Below are 19,200 nucleotides of genomic sequence, written 5' to 3'. Positions count from 1 at the left end.
ATGTGGCCAACTTGCTCTCCTTGTTCAAGTCTCTGCTCAAGGAAGCCTACCCTTACTATTTCCCTTACCATGTTCTGTTTTTTTCCACTGTACTTGCCATTTTTTATTGCATTATATAATTTACTTACTTATCCTTATCATCTGTGTCTCCCTGCTAGAATGTAATGTCAGTATTCACTGATATACTGCAAGTATCTACAATAATGGTTGCACATAGCAAATACTGTCAAATGAAATATCTGTCAAATGAAAATATCTGTCACATGAAAGAAAGAAGGACTTTTGAGAATAAAAGTTCTATGAAGTGTTAAGGACCTAAGGTAGTTTACGTGAGTCCAGCATCAAATGCATGTGAAGAAATGGAACCACAGAGGGAAAGAAATTTGTAGTTTATCTAACCCTTTCCATTCCCATACAGAGTCACTCTGACATATGAAAACTACATCTATTAGAAATACCTTTATTATTTTTAATTTGGAATAAGACATTATGTAGGGTTCAACAACATGAACATTTTAAGCATCAAAACATAAGGACCATGACATTCTTAAATATTTGTAAATACCGACCAATCTTATCAATAAATACACCTTATATTAGCAGTTTCCATGTAATAGCCCATCATATGCAATTTGAAAACAGAGCAAAAATTGGTCAACTGGTTAGTCAAATAAAAGCTCATCCTTAACAAGTCCACATTTTTTTACAAATGCAAATAAAATAAAAATGTATAATTATGATATATAATAGAAATAAAAACAAATATAGTAGGCAACCAATACTATGAAACCTAATATATAAGAAAAGCACTTTTGCTTCCTAGAAATATGATTCTTGGCATTAATTTTGACGTTGCCATAGGTTTTTTAAAGTAATGGCTGATTTCTTAAGCTCCTGGACATAGGCAAACATAAAATTATTTACTTATGGTTTTAAAATTAAAATCATTCTAAAATTAATGTACAATTGTAACATAAGAATAATTTATGGTGGGAGGGCGGTCTACACTGAATATAGATCACCAAAAGTTTACACAAAGAAGTAAAATGTAGCTCCCCCTAATTAGATTTGGAATTATTTTGGCTTTCAAAAATTGCAGTGTTTAAAATGAATCAAAATCTTAATTGATTTCTCTGGTGATTTTGAACACAGAAATTTTACCTAGACCCTCTTCTTGGAACATAAAATATGAATCAAAAATCCATATTAAATCACACACATATGTATACATATATGCATATATTTTTATAACTTTCATTAGGATAAATATCGTAAGATAAAAATAAAACCTACTTTGAACAAAAAATAGGCTAATATTAACATGGCAGGTTTTGCTATGTAGGTTAACATTGATCTAACTGAAGTACTATACTATATATTCTAAATTTTAGACAGTAATGGAATATAGGAGGGGACTACCAAGATGACTTACATAAAGAACTGGAAGATGCTACATACTACTTCAGCAGTGGATGTATGGTTTTCATTATTTTGCTCAGTGTAATAATAAAGTACGTCTCCATTACCTGAGGCATAGTGAGTGGGCAGTAGCAGGAAGGCAGCCTGTGAGTATGTGGAACAGTGGGGAAGGCTGGCTTCAGGAATGACTACATGCCTTGGATGACTGTGCTCATCAAATATGCATATTTACCAATGTTATTTTCACCACAGCCTCACAAAGTGACATACCACTCTTTATAGCAGTCTACTAGATATCTATAATGCAAACTTGAGAATGAGAAAACCATACTCAAAAATGGGCTTCAGACAAAATGTGTATCCTTATGAAAATGGTAAAATAATTGGGAAATAGAGATAATTCTGGAAAACAGAATGCTTAAAGGTATATAGCAAATTAATTAACTAAACACAGTTTCAGGAGGAGGAGTCACATTTACTGTTTGAAGGAGACTTTGTGTTTATTTTTGCTTTTAATTGCAATGGTTTAGTGAAATGGTGGAAACAATAAATCACATTTACAAGATCAGAGTTACTTATACTTGGATCTCTACTGGCTATTTTTATATAATAATTGTTTCAGTGGAATGTCCAATGAAGATTTTTTGTTTCTTTTAAATATATTGCAACAAATATTTTGTACATTAAAAATCTAAAATGTTTGAAAGCCAGAATAATATTGACTGAGAAGCTGCATTTCTATTTCTCTGTTTTTTCAAATGTTAATTTATTTGTAATATGGAGCAGAAGGTCATTCTGGACATGTGCTTCATACATACATATTCCTAAGTCTGTGCCAGGAACCCAGAATGAATTTGATTGAGACTAGACCATCAGCCCTCAGGGCTCAGGCCATGGCTCTCTCATCCATTTCTGGAGTGGACACTGTTTTCCCCACTGCCTGGCACACAGAAGATGCTAATGAGCATTAGTGAAAACAGAAATCTCCACCCCAATAAAGACTCTAGTTTGTTGAGAAATAGGTTTTACATTTATTCAGGGCTTCCTGTTAGTTTGTATGTAAAAACAAAAGTGAAATTTAGCGAGCCTGCAGAGATATAGTAGAGATCCCCAAAATGTAATATATATATACATTCTTGTTTCCTGAAAAAATATACTATATCTTATGTTAGAAATATATATTTTAGTGTTTATGAGTAAAATTATATGATGTCTTGAATTTGCTTTAAAAGATTACAGCAAAAAAGAGCATGTCTGTGAGGAACAGATGAAATAGTGACAAAATATTAAAAACTGGTAGATCTGTGCAATAGGTACTTAGAGATTCTTCATACTCTTATCTGTGCTTTAGGTGGTTTGAAAATTTTGACAATAAAAATGATAAATTCAAATTTCAATAATAGTAAGGGCAAAATAAAGATATTTTCAACTATCAAAATTACTGTATAAGATCATTGGATGTTTTGCAAAGATCTGCATGAGACTATTTAGATGACATTGTTGTAATAGTGAACAACTGGGAACAACTGAAGTGTCAATCAGTAGCGACCAGTAAATACAGTACACCCACATATAACAAAATGCTACGCAAACATTAAAAAGAAACTGTTGAGGGAAAAAGGAGGTTCCACAGTAGTATGCAGAGCTGATTTCATGGTCACAGGAGTGTGAGAGACTTCTGGAAGAGTGTTCATTGTATGTTCAGAATGGTCATCTCTGTAAAGAGAAATTACAGATTTTTTAAAAAACTTTTTTCTTGAAACTGCTCTGTACTACTCAAGGTTTTTACAGGAGTATGTATCAAGTTTCTATTTGGGGGAAATTATTTTCTATAATGATTCCTGCAAGTGGGAGCTAAATAATGTATATACATGGACACAGAGTGCAGGATGATGGACAATACTCAGAAGAGTATGGGGTGGGAGGGGGTAAATGATGACAAACTACTTAATTGAGTACAATGTATATTATTCCAATGATGAATACACTAAAAGCCCTGGCTTTACCACTGTAATACATCGATGTAACAAAATTGCACTTGTACCCCATAAATTTAAAGAAATATTAAAAATTTTCTCATTATGTTACTCCTTCTACCTGATGAAATAATTTTTAAAATTTAATTTAATGCTTATTTTGAGACAGGGTCTCACTTTGTCATTCAGGCTGGAGTGCAGTGACAAACACAGCTCATTGTAACCTCCACCTCCCAGACTCAAGCAATTCTTCCACCTCAGCCCCCCAAGTAGCTGGGACTACAGGCACATACCACCATGCTCAGCTAATTTTTCTGGGGGGAGGGGGACAGAGTCTCACTCTGTCACCCAGGCAGGAGTGCAATGGTGCAAACTCTGCTTCCTGGGTTCAAGCGATTCCCCTGCCTCAGCCTCCCAAGTAGCTGAGATTACAGGCGCCTGCCACCACGCCCGGCTAATTTTTAGTATTTTTAGTAGAGACGAGGTTTCACCATGTTGCCCAGGCTGCTCTCAAACTCCTGACCTCAGGTGAATCACCCAACTCGACCTCCCAAAGTGCTGGAATTACAGGTGTGAGCCACCACGCCCAGCCCTACTTTTTTATATTTTTTGCAGAGACAAGGTCTCACCCATGTTACCCAGGCTGCTCTGGAACGCCTGAGTTCAAGCAATCCACCCGCCTCAGCCTCCCAAAGTGTTTGAATTACAAGTGTAAGCCCCCACTCCTGGATGACTTTTTAATTTTTAAAATTGTGTGAGGACTTAAGTAGTTCAAAGTGAGAAAGTGCTATACCTCTAAAACAGTCTGAAACCTAGAATAGATTTCATTTCTTTATTTTTAAATTTTATTGCACTTTAGGTTCTGGGGTACATGTGCAGAACTTGCAGGATTGTTGCATAGGTGCATACATGGCAATGTGGTTTGCTGCCTCCATGCCCCCATCACCTATACCTAGCATTTCTCCCCATGTTATTCCTCTCCAACCTCCCTACCCCATGTTGTCCCTTCCCTATTACACCCCAACAGACCCCAGTGTGTGATGCTTCCCTCCCTGTGTCCATGTGTTCTCATTGTTCAACACCTGCCTATGAGTGAGAACATGTGGTGTTGATTTTCTGTTCTTGTGTCAGTTTGCTAAAATGCAAGTAACATCTTCAAGGCACCTGCATTTTTTCCTCAACCACCTACTGAGTGCATTAAAATGTTAAGATGTCAAAATGTACATAAAATACAACATCATAGTGTATACAGGAACAAACTGAAATACCTTTTAGTTAATTAAAATCAGGTTGAAAATTCTATTAGTTATAGGAAGAAATAACAGTTGGAAAAGAAAATGTTTTCTGGTTGATTCTTAAAGAATCTGAATTGAAAGTATTCCAATAGTTCTATGTAAAAAATAACTTGTGGGTATTTTAGTAATATGTTTGTTCTTAGAACAGATGGCAGAACAAAATGAAATGTAATTTCCAGATGTATTATTTTGTAAATTCAGTGCCATGAACTCAGTGTTATCAACTGAATATCAAGTTTAAACGTAGTCAACTGTAGCACTTTTGGAGTAAATTTTAACTAAATAATTTACCTTTGAAACATCATTTCAGGTTTATTAGCTTGGGTAGGTATCCCAAAAAGTTAGCTGTCCAAATCTTCTGTCTTAAGATAGTCTGCTGCTGCTGTGTGAGTGATTTAGTCTGCAAGGATCCCCAAAACAGAGTGGGAGGAGGCCCACAGAGGACCACTTGCACCTGTCCCTCTTCAGAGTCATTACAAAACAGCTGCTGTGTACAGTTCTTATTCAAGGGGTGTACTGTTCCCACCATGTCCTATTTCTTTGCTGATTTTAGTGTTTCAAAGAATTTAAAAGTAGCTCCTTCTCACCAAGAGGGTAGAAACCCCTAAATTTGGCCCTCCTAATTCAGATAATGTAAACACAAAAGATATCTGTTACCTGGTAGACATTTTCTTCTTTCAGGTCCATGTTCTAAGCATTAGGAATGATGAGAGATTTCTTAGGTTTTGACTTATCTGAGTGAAGTATCTGTATTAGATTGAAGAATTACATTTTGTTACAAATTAACTGCGTATACGTACAGTTGCCCTAGGGTAGATATTCTGTTTATTAATTAGATGGCTCTAGATGATCTTGGGGAAACCATTTAAATCCTTATTTAGGGGTTTTAAAGGTCTAGCATATGATAAATAGTGTCAGATTAATTTTATTTTTACCTGCTTCTTAGAAGAACTGGATTGGTCATAGTGCACAGTAATGGAACGATGCTTCTTTGAAGTTTTGGAAGACTCTGGACATAATTTTCTCTTAGACCTATGGGTTATTTTGCTTACTATCAGTGTGTGGTCACTTGTACCAACTTCTTTAGCTTGATTTTCTGATTGCTGCTGTAGCAGTCGGGGATCTTCTGTTTCTCCAGCTGATTCAAAAATGTGTGGTTGTCTTTTCAGTTTTAGTGACCCATGGCTTTTCCCTAACATTTGTGTTATATGTTTGTCTGTTAAATTTTCTTTTCCATTCATTTGGAAGTCAACAGCACTTTTTATCATCCCTAAATTGTTATTTGACATCAGAAATACTGCACTATTAGATAGTTGCTTACTTTTGTTTAAGCTTACAGTCGATTTTCGATTAGAAGAGGAAAATTCTGTCATATTTTCACAGGACTTAATTTTTTTTTCTTGCAGAGGTCTGGAATTCTCCTGATTTAAATTGCTAGCAGCCTGCATCTGAATGTTACTATTAGATCTTTTTTTAATAGCTGGACCTAAATTGAGTTTATCATGCTGGATCATACTAGTTTTGAGTGAAAACAAGTTAGATTGTGTCACAATATGCTGTTTTCTTTTTGGGCTGCTAAGTACTGAGGTATTTTTGTTCATTTGTAACAATTTATTTTTGAAAACTGGTACAAATTTGGAAGTGATATTACTTTGGGAGCTAAGATTTGTGTGTTGAACTTCAGTATTTCCTCTGTTGGGCATTAATACTTCCAAATGTACTTGTGGAGCCCTGTTAGGCAGGGATTTCTTTCTACCCTGAACAGACTCTGGCTGGAGATGCAAAGGTGAGAAAATGCCTGATGTTGGCAGGCTGACTGAAAGCGCCACCTTGTGGTCCACTGCTATTGAACATGGTAGAAGACTTTGAGCACAGGCAGGTTTTATGGAAGTGGCTTGAGTCAGAGATGCCCTGAACATTTTTTTAGTGGTCAAATTTGGTGGCTTGACTTTGTTTTCCTGAAAGAATGAGATTTAAAAAATTTAAAAATGTTAATAATGCCCTTAATGGAAACTTAACTGTATATACTTAACTGCATATAATATAAAATATCAACCAAATGAGAATATAAAGCAACACTATGATATACAGAAAGGTAAAGAAAAACAAAATAAAAATGAGCCTTTTAACGGAAATGTATACATTTCTTATGGCTTGTATCCCCCTTTAGATACCATCTAAAGATAAAAGTACATTCTACATTTCATATAAATCTACTATAAAAACCATCCATACAGCTACCCATTGTCCTCCAAACATGCTCATGCTGCTGTCTTGCTCACTGAACAAGGTATGACCTCCTTTATGTACTCAAAGTCCCACCTTCTCCCACCCATCAATCTACCATAAAGTGACTGTTTTCCTGTCAACTCTCCAAGGATCTGCTATCAATTAAATAATATTTGTCAAGAAAAATAGTACAAGGTAAGCTCTCTTATCTTTTAGTGCACATGTTCCATCTTCCTAAGTAGGTACTAGAGTCTTTGAGGGTAAGAACCATGATTTATTTACTCTTATGTCCTTCACAGTTACTAAAAAATCCTTGTTGAAAGAATTTAATGAAGAGGTGGCTGCATCTACACTAGGCCTTTAGGAATAAATGGGATTTTGACTACAGGGAAGGCGCTATCTGTGTCTTAATCATGTTTATTTTTTCACTGCCTACCACAATGCCTGGTACCTGATAGCAATTCAGCAAGTATTTGTCAAATTTGTCAGATACGTTAAAAAAAAGCCAAGTGTTTACAGTCTTTTAAAGAACAACTGTGTATATACATATACATACACATAAATAATATAAAATTTACCACTTTAACCATTTATAAGTAGTGTTATATAACCATCAACATTATCTGTTTCCACATTTTTTTTCATTCCAAACAGAAACTTTGTACTCTGTAATAGTGATTTCCTGTTTCCTTTTCCTTCCAGTCCCTGGTAACCTCTATTTCACTTTCTATTGTATGAATTTGCCCATTCTAGGTACCACATGTAAATGGAATCATACAATATTTGTCTTTTTGTGTCTCGCTTATTTCACTTAGCATAATGTTTTCAGGGTTCATGTATGTTACAGCAAGTGCAAGACTTACTCCTTTTCATGACTAACTATTCCACTGTATGTATAGAGCATATTTTATCCACTCATCTGTTGGCAGATAGTATTGTCTTTGAAAGTACATATCTGTTGAGTCCTGTTGTCTATAAAAGAGTGATAGGTGGCAATAATCTGAAACACTGAAAACCAACTTATTTTCTCACTGTCCCCATGAAAACACAGGTTCACAGCTTGAAATAAACATTTTTAAACTGCTAGGAATAATATGCAAACTTGAATGATTGGTTTTCCTCTTCACTACTGGAGGTTCTATTGTTGAATGAGGTTGAGAAGAGAATAGGAAAGTTTTGGGAAATCAGAGTTGTAAATAGGCACAAGCAGATTAATCCAATTATCTATTAGGTATAACAAATCATACCAAAATTTAGTTGCTTAAAACCAGTAATAATTATGTTATCATCTCTCACTATTCTGGGGACTGGCTTGGCTTAGCTTGGCATCTCTCATGCTGTGTGGTTAGATACTCTGCAGCTGGAGTCACCTTGGACTCCCTTCCTCTTTTACATGTGATGGGTGATGCTAGCTGTTGGCTGGAATGCTGACAGGCAGTCTCTTCCTGTGCTGAGGATCTCTCCCAGATGGGGTTGTCCAGAAAGACCAGGTGGAAGCTGTTTCTCCTAAAGACCTAGCCTCAGAGTATGTTGCATCACTCTGTCATAGGGACATCCAGACTCAAGCAAAGAGAGACCCATACCTCAATGGGAGGAGTATTGTCACACGGCCAAATAGATGTGGAGAAGGAAACTGCAAGAAACCTAGTTCCATAATACTTAAGCTGACATAATATAAAGTCATTATGGAGAACAATACTACTCTTTCCATGTTGACTATCCTTGGGAAAAATGGAAAATCCCCAAGAAAATACTGAGATTTGGGGGTGATGCTGAAAATAGCTAACCAGGATTCATTTCTTATCTGGCGATTACTCCAGTTGGAGGCTTACCTATGCCACCAGGGCAATCAGACACCCCATCTTATTTTGTTTTGGCTGCTACAACAAAGTGGGTAGCTTATAAACAACAGTTTTGGAGGCTGGAAAGTCCAGGATCCAACAGTTTTGGAGGCGGGGAAGTCCAAGATCAAGGCAGATCTCTCTTGGACCTTTTAAATATATACACTAATCCTGTTTAGCATAGCTCTACCCCCATGACCTAATTACCTCCCAAAGACCCTACCTCCTAATATCATCACCTTAGGAGTTAGGGTTTCAACATTTAAATTTTGGAGAAATACATTCAGACCATAGCACATCCTTCTTAATTTGCCCATTACTTTCAAGGGGCACAAAGAAATCCTAGCTAAGTTTCATGACCCTGAATGAAGAAATACAGAAGTTAACCAAGAATTGCTGGCTTACTGCCCCTTGACATTGCTCAGCTGAGTCAAAAAGCATGCATCAAGAAGGGGTTTGTATTAGTTTGCTAGGGGAATGTGGTACAAAGGGCTACACACTGGATGGCCTAAACAACAGAAACATATTATCTTAGTTTTAGAGCCTTGAAGTCTGAAACCAAGGTGTTGGCAGGGTTGGATCCTTCAGAGAGCCATGAGGAAAGGATCTGTTCCAGGGCTCCTTTTCTGGCTGGTAGATGCCCTCTTCACATTCACATGGTGTTCTTCCTCTATGTTTATTTGTATCCAAATTGCCCCTTTTTGTAAGAACACTAGTCATATTGGATTAGGGGCCCACCCTACTATAGTATAACCTCATTTTAAATATATCTGCAGTAACTCTATGTCAAAAAAAGTCACATCCTGAGGTACTGGGGGTTAGGAGTTCAGCGTATGTACACAATTCAACCCATAACAGATTGGAGATATACTTCTAGAGAGAGTAGAGAGAGGATGCAGCTGTTTTTCTGAAGACCTCCTGTACAGGGGAGTTAGGGTAAATGGATAGGACAGACTGGTGTTCAACCTCCATTCCACTTTCCTCCTAGTGCTCCTACCTAGACCAAAGCCTGGAAATCTAACAATTCATCTTTTGCAGCTAGAGTTTGGACATGATTTAGAACCACCCAATCAAATGCACTCATAAAATATTTGGAAGGATAAGTGAGATCAAGCCACACTTCTGTTTTTGCAGAAAAGCTTAATTATGAATCTTTTATTTTCAGTTACACAGTTAGCAGCTAAAGCATAGGAGAGCAGAATGTAGGGCACCATTCTCTTGCTATAGAGAAGTAGTTCTCAACATTTTTGGCACCAAAGACTGGTTTGTGGAAGACAATTTCTCCATGGGGTAGGAGGGATGGTTTTGAAATGAAACTGTTCCATCTCAGATCATCAGGCATTAGATTCTAATAAGGAGCATGCAACCTAGATCTTTTGTGTATGCAGTTCACGATAAGGTTCGTGCTCCTATAAGAATCTAATGCTGCTGCTGATCTGACAGGAGGTAGAGCTCAGGCGGTAATGCTCCCTTGCTCTCCTACTACTTACCTCCTGCTGTATGGCCTGCTTCCTAACAAGCCACAGACTGGTAGGTCCATGGCCTGGGGGTTGGAGACCCCTGCTATAGAGCATACTAGGCAAACATACCAATGCTCTTCATCACACACCACTACCCTAATCCTATGCAAGGTTTCCCTGCTCAGATGCTATCCTGAGAAGAAGGTTCTTAAATTGGATTGAAGAACACTTTTATTTTAAAGAGATATTTTGTCATAAGGGGCTGAGTCACCTTGAAGTATCCAGATTGAATTTTTTTCCATTTGATGATAAAAGGGTTAAAGAACTAAGTTAAAATCAATTATGGAAAACCAAAGAACATGCAGTGTTTGGATCCTTAGATTCTATAAACTATAGTAACATTTAAATAGCATATCTACTACTTGAGAAAAAAGAAAACTCACAGGCAGATTAATATAATAAATTATTTGTAATTGGATATATAAATGTATTAGAATAACTGTGTTGTGTATAAAATATGTTTATATTCACACTTTATTTCTTCTTCAGCTGTCTTTTAGAAATATACATATGGTGAACATAATTTCCAGAAGTTTCTTTTGCTCCCTAGCCTAGCCTGTCAATATGTTATTTACCCATTCTTTCCATTTTTAAGATAAAGTAAATAGCTCAAAGGGGGAAACCTCTAGGTTTATATGCAAAATTTATAAAAAGATTATAAAAGATACTATGTAAACAGCAGATGAGATCATAAATAATTCATAGAATTTAAATATACTTATTAGTCAAGAAACTACAGCTTTGTGAAGTCACAAGCCAACAACAACAAAAAAGCTTTATTATGTCATTATCATTCTGCTTCACTTATTCATTAACTGTCATTGGCAAATGTAACTTGGTTAAAGTTTAATTTCTAGAATTTATATACAACTTATATAACTTTATACATTAACAAAACATTATAGAAAGATAAAAGCTTGAACTTACATTTAGATATGAATGAATATCTCACAGAAGCCTAATATTAAAGTAATAATTAAATGAAACTTGAGAAATGACAAAGATGACTAATCAAAAGTGTTTTATCGATCGAAATTTGGTTCAGTGCATTGCACAACCTCAGTATATTTCTTGCTTCAAGTTGAAGCAGAATTCAGTCAAGCTTAGATATAACCACAGGCTTATAGGACATATGGGTTTTTGAAGAATATTTTCTTTAAGTGACATGACACAACAAGGAAGTAGTCAAATTCAGAATATGGGACAGTCTCCAGGGAAAACGATCTAGTTTCCTAGCAAATAAGTGGCCTAAATAAAAGGGGAGAGAGTTTGAGATGTTACAGAATAAAGAGGTTTAAGAGACATACATAAATTATGTGGGCCCCTTTTTGGATTCTGATTTAAACAAAACTAAAAATAAGTCTGTGTGAGATAAATGGGAAACTGCAGTATGAACTAGTACTTGATATTAAGAGATGTTAAATCTTTTAGGTGTAGTAATAACATGGGGGTTATGTAAAAATATTTTGAAATGAGATAGAAACGTATGCCATAGTCTTTACAGGTAAAACACTACATTTGGGATTCGTTCTAAAATCCTCCAGTTTACTTCCTACCCAAAAATGTGTCAAGGGGGAATTAGATGAGAAGCACATGAGAGGTGATTATGCTAATTTCCATTATGTATCTCTGACATTTTCTATATGTTAAAAAATACAAGTTTGACTAAGCATTCCTAATTTAATTTTTTTAACTTGGCTGAGTTTTATCAAGTAGTCTGATCAATTTGATTTCCATTATTTTAAATTTATGCCTTTTACATTGCATGAATCTTAGAGTTAACATGTTTGTGGTCTAGTAATAATAACTTACTGAGAGCTCACCAGAAACTTTTCTCTGTATTATCTCATTTAGTCCTAAAAACTACTATGAAGTAAGTACTGCAAAAGACATGACCACCTTCAAAGGAAGGACTTACTCTGCCTCTGGCGGAGCAGAAGCCCCATTAGGGATTGCTTTGGTTACAGAGGGCCAATGCCCAAGGATATGCCGGTCTCAGGGTGGCCCAAATCCAATGATGGATGCAGAAGGGGTTAGAAAGGCCTGGCTATTTGGGCCAGGGCAGAACAACTCAGATGGGCCATTTTAATCTCAGAGCTCCTCAGAAGGGTGGCCAGGGCCATCTAGTGTCTGCTTTGTTTTTGACTTCTCCCTTTCCCCAATCTTGCTTCCTCCCTGCCTTCCACAGATATTGCTTCCAAGGGCAGTCCCTAACAAACATCACGTGCACTAGACTCCACCTCAGAATCTGCTCCTAGAGAACCCGATCTGTGACAAGTTTTATCATTACCACTGCTAGCCTTTGCCTCATTTTACAACTAAGGAATTTGGGCACACGGACATCAAATAACTTGTCCCAAATTATACAATTAGTAAGAGGTTCAAATTCAAGCAGCCTGTTTCTGGAGCTTCAGCTCTTAGCTACAAATATGAACTTTTTCCAATTATAGAACTAGGAATCTTGGGTTTCAATTCTAATTCTGCAATGCATTTAACTGTGTGGCTTTGGTAAAATTATTTAGATGTTCTGAGCTTTGATCTCCTCTTCTGCAAAATTGAGTAAATTCTTTATCTAAAAATCAATTTTAATTATTAAATGAAATAATACACATAAAAGCAGCTGGCATGCAGAAGGCACTCAATAGAATTGAGTAGGATAAACTCTGATTGTAAAGAGCAATATAAAACCATAATTTCCAATTAAATGTTATTTTACATTTATGAAGCAAATTTTAACAAGCACATTGTTCTGATTCACTATTTCTAAAACAGACATGGGCTGAAAATCTTAAGTACTCCAGAAGTATATTCAATAAACATGCATGATGTAACAACATATCTTCTTCCAAATTCTTTAGATTCAGACTTGGCAGCAACTTTAAAAAATATTATGTCTGCATAAAATTTTAATAATATTTTAAAGATGTCAACTGGCATTTGTCCACTCATTCTCCCTTCTAAAGAAATGACCTTGCCTGTAGGCCTTTGTGTCTAGGTTGTCAGGTTTCTGTACAATTTTTCTCTAACAGTGGGAAGAGTTGGCCCCTGATCAGGAAAATAAACATCTCACAATTCTAAATTTACATGTATCTAATATTGTGGTCTCGGAATACATAAAGCAAAATCTGAAAGTAGGAAAAGTAGATAAATCTACATCATACTGGGAGATTAGAAAACACTTCTCAGCAACTGACAATAATGTATTTGAACTAGAAATGCCCCCCAAAAAAGATAGCTAGAACATTCCCATATCTTAGAAAGTTAGTAAGTGCATTTCAAAATAATTCATGTAATTAATAAGTATATTTTAAAATAATGTAGGTGTAGAAAGTATGGACTTCCCTATGCATAAAATTATAAGCTATTATTGAGAGAAATTAAAGAATATATATTTAATATGTGGAGAAATATACAATATTCATAGATTGTAAGACTCAATGAAATTCCCATCAAAATCCCAACATGCTCTCTCTGTCTCTGTCTGTGTATGTGTGTGTGTGTGTGTGTGTGTGTGTGTGTGTGTGTGTGTGCGCACGCGCGCACGCACACGTGTCTGTGTCTGTGTCTATGTGGAAGTTGACAAGTTGAAACTAAATGTGTATGGAAATGCACAGATCAATAGATAAGATGCTTTATCAAATTTCAAAAATAGTACAAAGTTTAAGATTAAAACACTATTTATAATAAATATAAAATTTAAGATTACATAATTAAGATAATTCTAAAAGCATGATATTGGTGCTAGGATCAACAAACTGACCAGAGAAAGAGATTAAAGCAGCCTGAAACAATACCATACACACAAAGACACTGGATTTATGACAAAGGTAGTGCTCTAAAGTATTGAGGGGAGAAAAAGTATTGGGAAAAATGTACTGGGGAAAGAATGGTCTATTTTATTTGCTTGGACAATAGATATCCATATTAAGAAACAAATCTGACTCCCTATATCACATCATATTACAAAAATAAATTCCAATTGCATTGTAGATCTAAAAGTGAATGGAAAACAAGCTTTTATTGGATGATATTAGAGGAAAATACCTCATGACTTTGGGGTACAAAAAGATTTTTTAAACCAGATATAAACAGTAGCAACCATAAAGAAAAAGACAGATCATTTTGATTATAAATTAGGACCTGCTGGCAAAGACACTATTAAAACACCAAGAATTAGGAGAGAAAGTATCTTATAGAATGAAAGAAGATAATTGTGTATAACTGATAAAGAATTCGTATCTGGCTTATGTTAAAAATACATATAAATCAATCAGAAAACATGTAACAGTAGAAAAATGAAAGAATGGCATTTCAAAAAAAAATCCAAATGGCCAATACACATATGAAAAGATATGCAATCTCATTAATAATCAGAAAAAGGCAGATTAAAAACACATAGTAATAAATACACCTACCAGAATGGCTGAAATAAAAGACCAACAATACCAAAAACGGGCAAGGATGTGAAGCAACATAAATTCTTCTATACTGCTTTAGGGCAGAGGGGAGCACAAATCAGTTAGGGAAATAGTTTGGTGTAGCCAGCAAAGTTAGAACTATCCATACCAATTCTACTCCTGGAGGTTTCATGTACATGTGCACCAGCAGACATACACAAGAATGTTCATCACAGCATTACTAGTAATAGCCCCAAAGAGAAACAATCCAAACATTCATCAATAATATTCTGAATAAATTATAGCATAATCATATAATAAAATGCTACATTATAAAGGAAAGTAAACTGACTACAGCTAAGTGGAATGACATGGATGAATATCACAAACATGATGCTGAGCCTAAAAAGCCAGGCACAAAGGAATACATACCCTATGATTTATTTTACATCAAGTTCAAAAGCAGGCAAAATGAAATGTGGTTTAAGGACACATACTTAGTTAATAAAAACAAAAAAGGAATAATTTCCGTAGAAGTAGTCACCTTTCGGGAGGAGGAAAGGAGTTATGACTAGGAAGATGCAAGTAGGAGGCTCCTAAAGTCCTGGCAAGGTTCTATTTTTTTTTTTTTTTTTTTTTTTTTTTGAGATGGAGTCTCCCTCTGTTGCCCAGGCTGGAGTGCAATGGTGCAATCTCAGCTCACCGCAACCTCTGCTTCTTAGGTTCAAGCAATTCTACCTCAGCCTTCTGAGTAGCTGGGATTACAGGCATGCACCACCACACCTGGCTAATTTTTTGTATTTTTAGTAGCGACAAGGTTTCTCCATATTGGTCAGGCTGGTCTCAAACTCCTGACCTCAGGTGATCCGCCTGCCTCAGCCTTCCAAAGTGCTGGTATTATAGGCGTGAGCCACCATGCCTGGGCAAGATTCTATGTTTTATCTGGGTAATAGTTACATGGATGTTTGATAATCATTCATTAAGCAGTACAGTATTACTTTTCTGTATGTGTGCCATGTGTTACCATAAAAATGGATTTTTAAAATGCAGAGGAGACAAACTCAGTAGGAAATATCTTCCCTCCCCAATAGTTTCCAGCCTCAGTAAAAATATAAACCCTGAATCTGATTTCAAGTTAAGTCTTCAACCGCTTTTTTCTGACAAACTCTGGGGTGTAGGCCAATCCCCAAATGGCCATTTCTTCTTTAACTTGTCCATTATCAGGCAACCAATTATATTAATTTCTTAATGAAGTCAGACAGGAGCCAGACACTAGCCCCCTGTCTTCCTTATACAGAAGAGATCATACTTTAAGCTCTAAGTGGTTGCATAGAAGCCCCAGCTTATCTGACTTGGTGAGGGGCAGGCGTCTTACCTTCCACTTAACTGAGCTTGTACTGACATCACAATGTCTCCAAATACATAGTGTTCATAAAACTCTGTCTCTTTAATCTCCAATAACCCAACTCATTTATATCCTGGATGTGGGTGAAACATTTCAGTAAACAACTACTACTATAGTACCGTGTTAAATACAATAATAATAATAACAAATAGTTTAGGGAAACATTGAACTGAGAGAAAAGAATTACTCACATTGGGTTTGGTATTCCACTCCAGAAAGCAAGAGATTCAAGTAAAATAGGTGGATAATATGTCTTGGAGAATTAGATAGGACAAGAGATCGCTTACCTGTATACTAGGTTTAGTTAGTTCTTGTGTGTAGTAGCACGGTTTACTTGTCATCTTTATTGGAAATCCACATATATGGTGCAGTTTAGATTTTAAATCTGAAAGAAAACTTTTCAACACAACTTCCGAATCTACTCTTGGAAAGAACTGTACAGGCTGACTTCTGATGCAACTGAGAGGATATCTGAACAATGTTAAAGAACAATGTCTGATTTTTTAACATAAGAGGCAGAAATTTATATGGAATTTTAAAAAGTATTAAAGTAGCAATGTCAAAAAGGCACACATAAATACATCCTAACTCTTTTATATTGCTTATCTGATACCATCCACAGCTGAAAGCATGTTTTCTCACAGGGATCTTCATTCTTTCTATTCTAACACTCCAAATCAAGAGAATTCATAATATCTTATTATATGGCTTTCTAAATGAAAGGGCAATTACGGTATTCCAAAAAAGATTTTTAAGGAAGATACTATAACCCTTACGAATTACAAAATAAGTATTATAATAAACAATGAACAGATTGCACCTCCAAAAACTGAAAAAAATCAGGACAGAGAAATAATATATATAGATTGTATTCAAGCTACAAAAGTGGTGTTTCGAGAAAAGCAGTTACTTTTTCTGATGAAACATATTCCGAAGATTTTGAATAATACATTGGCATCTTATGAAAGAAAATAATGAACTTTTGCTAACCCCAGTTTTACTATTAAAATGTTTGGCTTAGGAAACGTAAAATGCAAAAAGACAACACTATGGCTCTTGTTTCGTTTTTAAACTCCAGCAGGTCAGAATACAGACACAAATGGTAAAATCAGTACTAAGATTTGAGTTTCGCCTGAGCACTTACACTCTTTTCATATGTATATTTAAAATTTTAAAAATACTGTTTAAAAAGACATTTTCTTAAGTCAATGGGGTGCAATTAAGCATAAGGCAAATCATCTAAAATTTTCCTATAAAATTAGATAATCTCCTCAAAAGAAAAATCTTGTTTTACAAAAAATCTTTTGTTTACCACCTACCCTTTTAATCGAACCCTTTCAATTGTATCTGAAATGCCACTGGAGGGAGCACTTGGCTAAGGAGAATCATGATTGCTTTCTACTTTCTAAGTACACATTTTTTTCTAACTTTTGTTTTCTAAATTGTTGAAGTGGTGTTAAAAGAAAATATCCTTATTAAGCTCATCCTGAAATAAAAATAGAAAGAAATTCTAAGCACACCAAAAACACTTGTGCAGATAAGAAGTTGGGGGAAATGTACCATAGTTTCAGTCAGACACAGAGAAGTTTGGAAAGGATGACCATGAGAGCGGAAACAAAACTAGATTATAAGGTGGGCAGAGAGCATCTGCTTCAAACAATTGGTGTGTAAAGGATATGTGAAGGTCCTTTCTCCGAGCATTTTGAAATAGATGTTGCAGTATATTTTAAGTTTTCTACAATCATCTGGAAGTTTATAGCCATACTAAAAATTAAGCACAAAATTTAAATATTTTAGAGAAAGCTGAACTTAGGTTAAGTTACAATAAACAAAAATCAGGTAACTTCTAATGTAACATATATTTCCATTCCTTACCAGGACATCCCAGTGTCTCTGGAAATCTTCATATGAGCGAAAAGGACAGCCAGGGGGGATGGCATGAAGAATATTTATAATCTGTCCCATTTTCATACTGTGAAAAATGAGAGGAAGACATTATGAGCCAATGCTTAAATACAGTTTAATAAGTCAACTATGTGATTTAGAAAGTGTTCAAAAAAGATTTAACAACTATTTCACTAACTATATAAACTAAACATTTGCTCAAGTTTCAAACACATTGTACTGTCTTTTTGTTTTAACTGACAAATAAAAATTGTATATATTTATCATGTACGACATTGTATTTCAATATATATATACATTATGATGGCTAAGTCAAGCTAATTAACATGCACTTACATACTTTGCGTGTGTGTGTGTGTGTGTGTGTGTGTGTGTGTGTGTGTGTGTGTGTGGTAGAGCACTTAAACTGTACTCTTAGTGCTATTTATTTTTTTTTTGAGACAGAGTCTCACTCTGTCGCCCAGGCTAGAGTACAGTGGTGTGATCTCGACTTACTGAAACCTCTGCTTCCCAGGTTCAAGTGATTCTACTGCCTTAGCCACCAGGTGGGATTACAGGTGCACACCGCTATGCTCAGCAAATTTTTGTGTTTTTAGTAGAGACAGGGTTTTGCCATGCTGGCCAGCCTGGTCTCAATCCTGGCCTCAAGTGATCTGCTTACCTTGGCCTCCCAAAGGGCTGCAATTACAGGTGTGAGCCACCTTACCCCTTCTTAATGACTTTTAATATGTGTGTAAAAAAAGTAATTGCGATTTTTGTCATTACTTTCAATAGCAAAAACCGAAATTACTTTTGCACCAATCTAATCCATTCTTACTAATTTTAGTCACCATGCTGTACAATAGATCTCTTGAAGTTATCCTTCCTACATAACTGAAATTTTGTATCCTTTGACCAACATCTCCCCAATCAACCCCTTCACTTCCACCTACCCAGCCCCCGGTAAGCACTATTCTACCTCTGTTTCTGTGAGTTCAATTGTTTTAGAGTCCACAAATATGTGAGATGGTAAAGTATCTCTCTTTCTGTGCCTGGCTTATTTCATTTAACATAATATCCTCTAGTTTCATCCATGTTGCAAATGACAGGATTTCCTTCTATTTTAAAGGTGACTACTATTCTATTTGTTTATATACCACATTTTCTTTATCCGTTCATCTGTTGCTAGACACTTAGGTTGATTCCATATCTTGGCTATTATGAATAATGCTGA

The 19,200-nt window shown here is 35.6% G+C and overlaps 1 protein-coding gene across 4 annotated transcripts in view; it reads right to left on the bottom strand.

Moving 5' to 3' along the window:
• Positions 1 to 444: 444 nt before the first annotated feature.
• Positions 445 to 19,200, bottom strand: part of CUNH18orf63 (chromosome unknown C18orf63 homolog) — a 44,613-nt gene continuing 25,857 nt past the window's right edge. For all 4 annotated transcript variants that reach the window (XM_032293752.1, XM_032293749.1, XM_032293751.1 and 1 more), the window contains 6 exons: positions 17,958 to 18,054; positions 17,761 to 17,846; positions 16,370 to 16,553; positions 5,626 to 6,648; positions 5,348 to 5,437; positions 445 to 3,135 (listed from right to left, as the gene is read on the bottom strand). In XM_032293752.1, the coding sequence (XP_032149643.1) occupies positions 5,381 to 5,437; positions 5,626 to 6,648; positions 16,370 to 16,553; positions 17,761 to 17,846; positions 17,958 to 18,054 (1,447 nt within the window). In that variant the 3' untranslated portion in view covers positions 445 to 3,135; positions 5,348 to 5,380. The remainder of the gene's footprint in view (positions 3,136 to 5,347; positions 5,438 to 5,625; positions 6,649 to 16,369; positions 16,554 to 17,760; positions 17,847 to 17,957; positions 18,055 to 19,200) is intronic.

This window comes from Sapajus apella, unplaced genomic scaffold, assembly GCF_009761245.1.
Source record: "Sapajus apella isolate SASKATOON/1434 unplaced genomic scaffold, GSC_monkey_1.0 scaffold30, whole genome shotgun sequence".
NCBI classification, from domain to species: Eukaryota; Metazoa; Chordata; class Mammalia; order Primates; family Cebidae; genus Sapajus; species Sapajus apella.
This window is presented reverse-complemented; position numbering and strand designations above follow the sequence as displayed.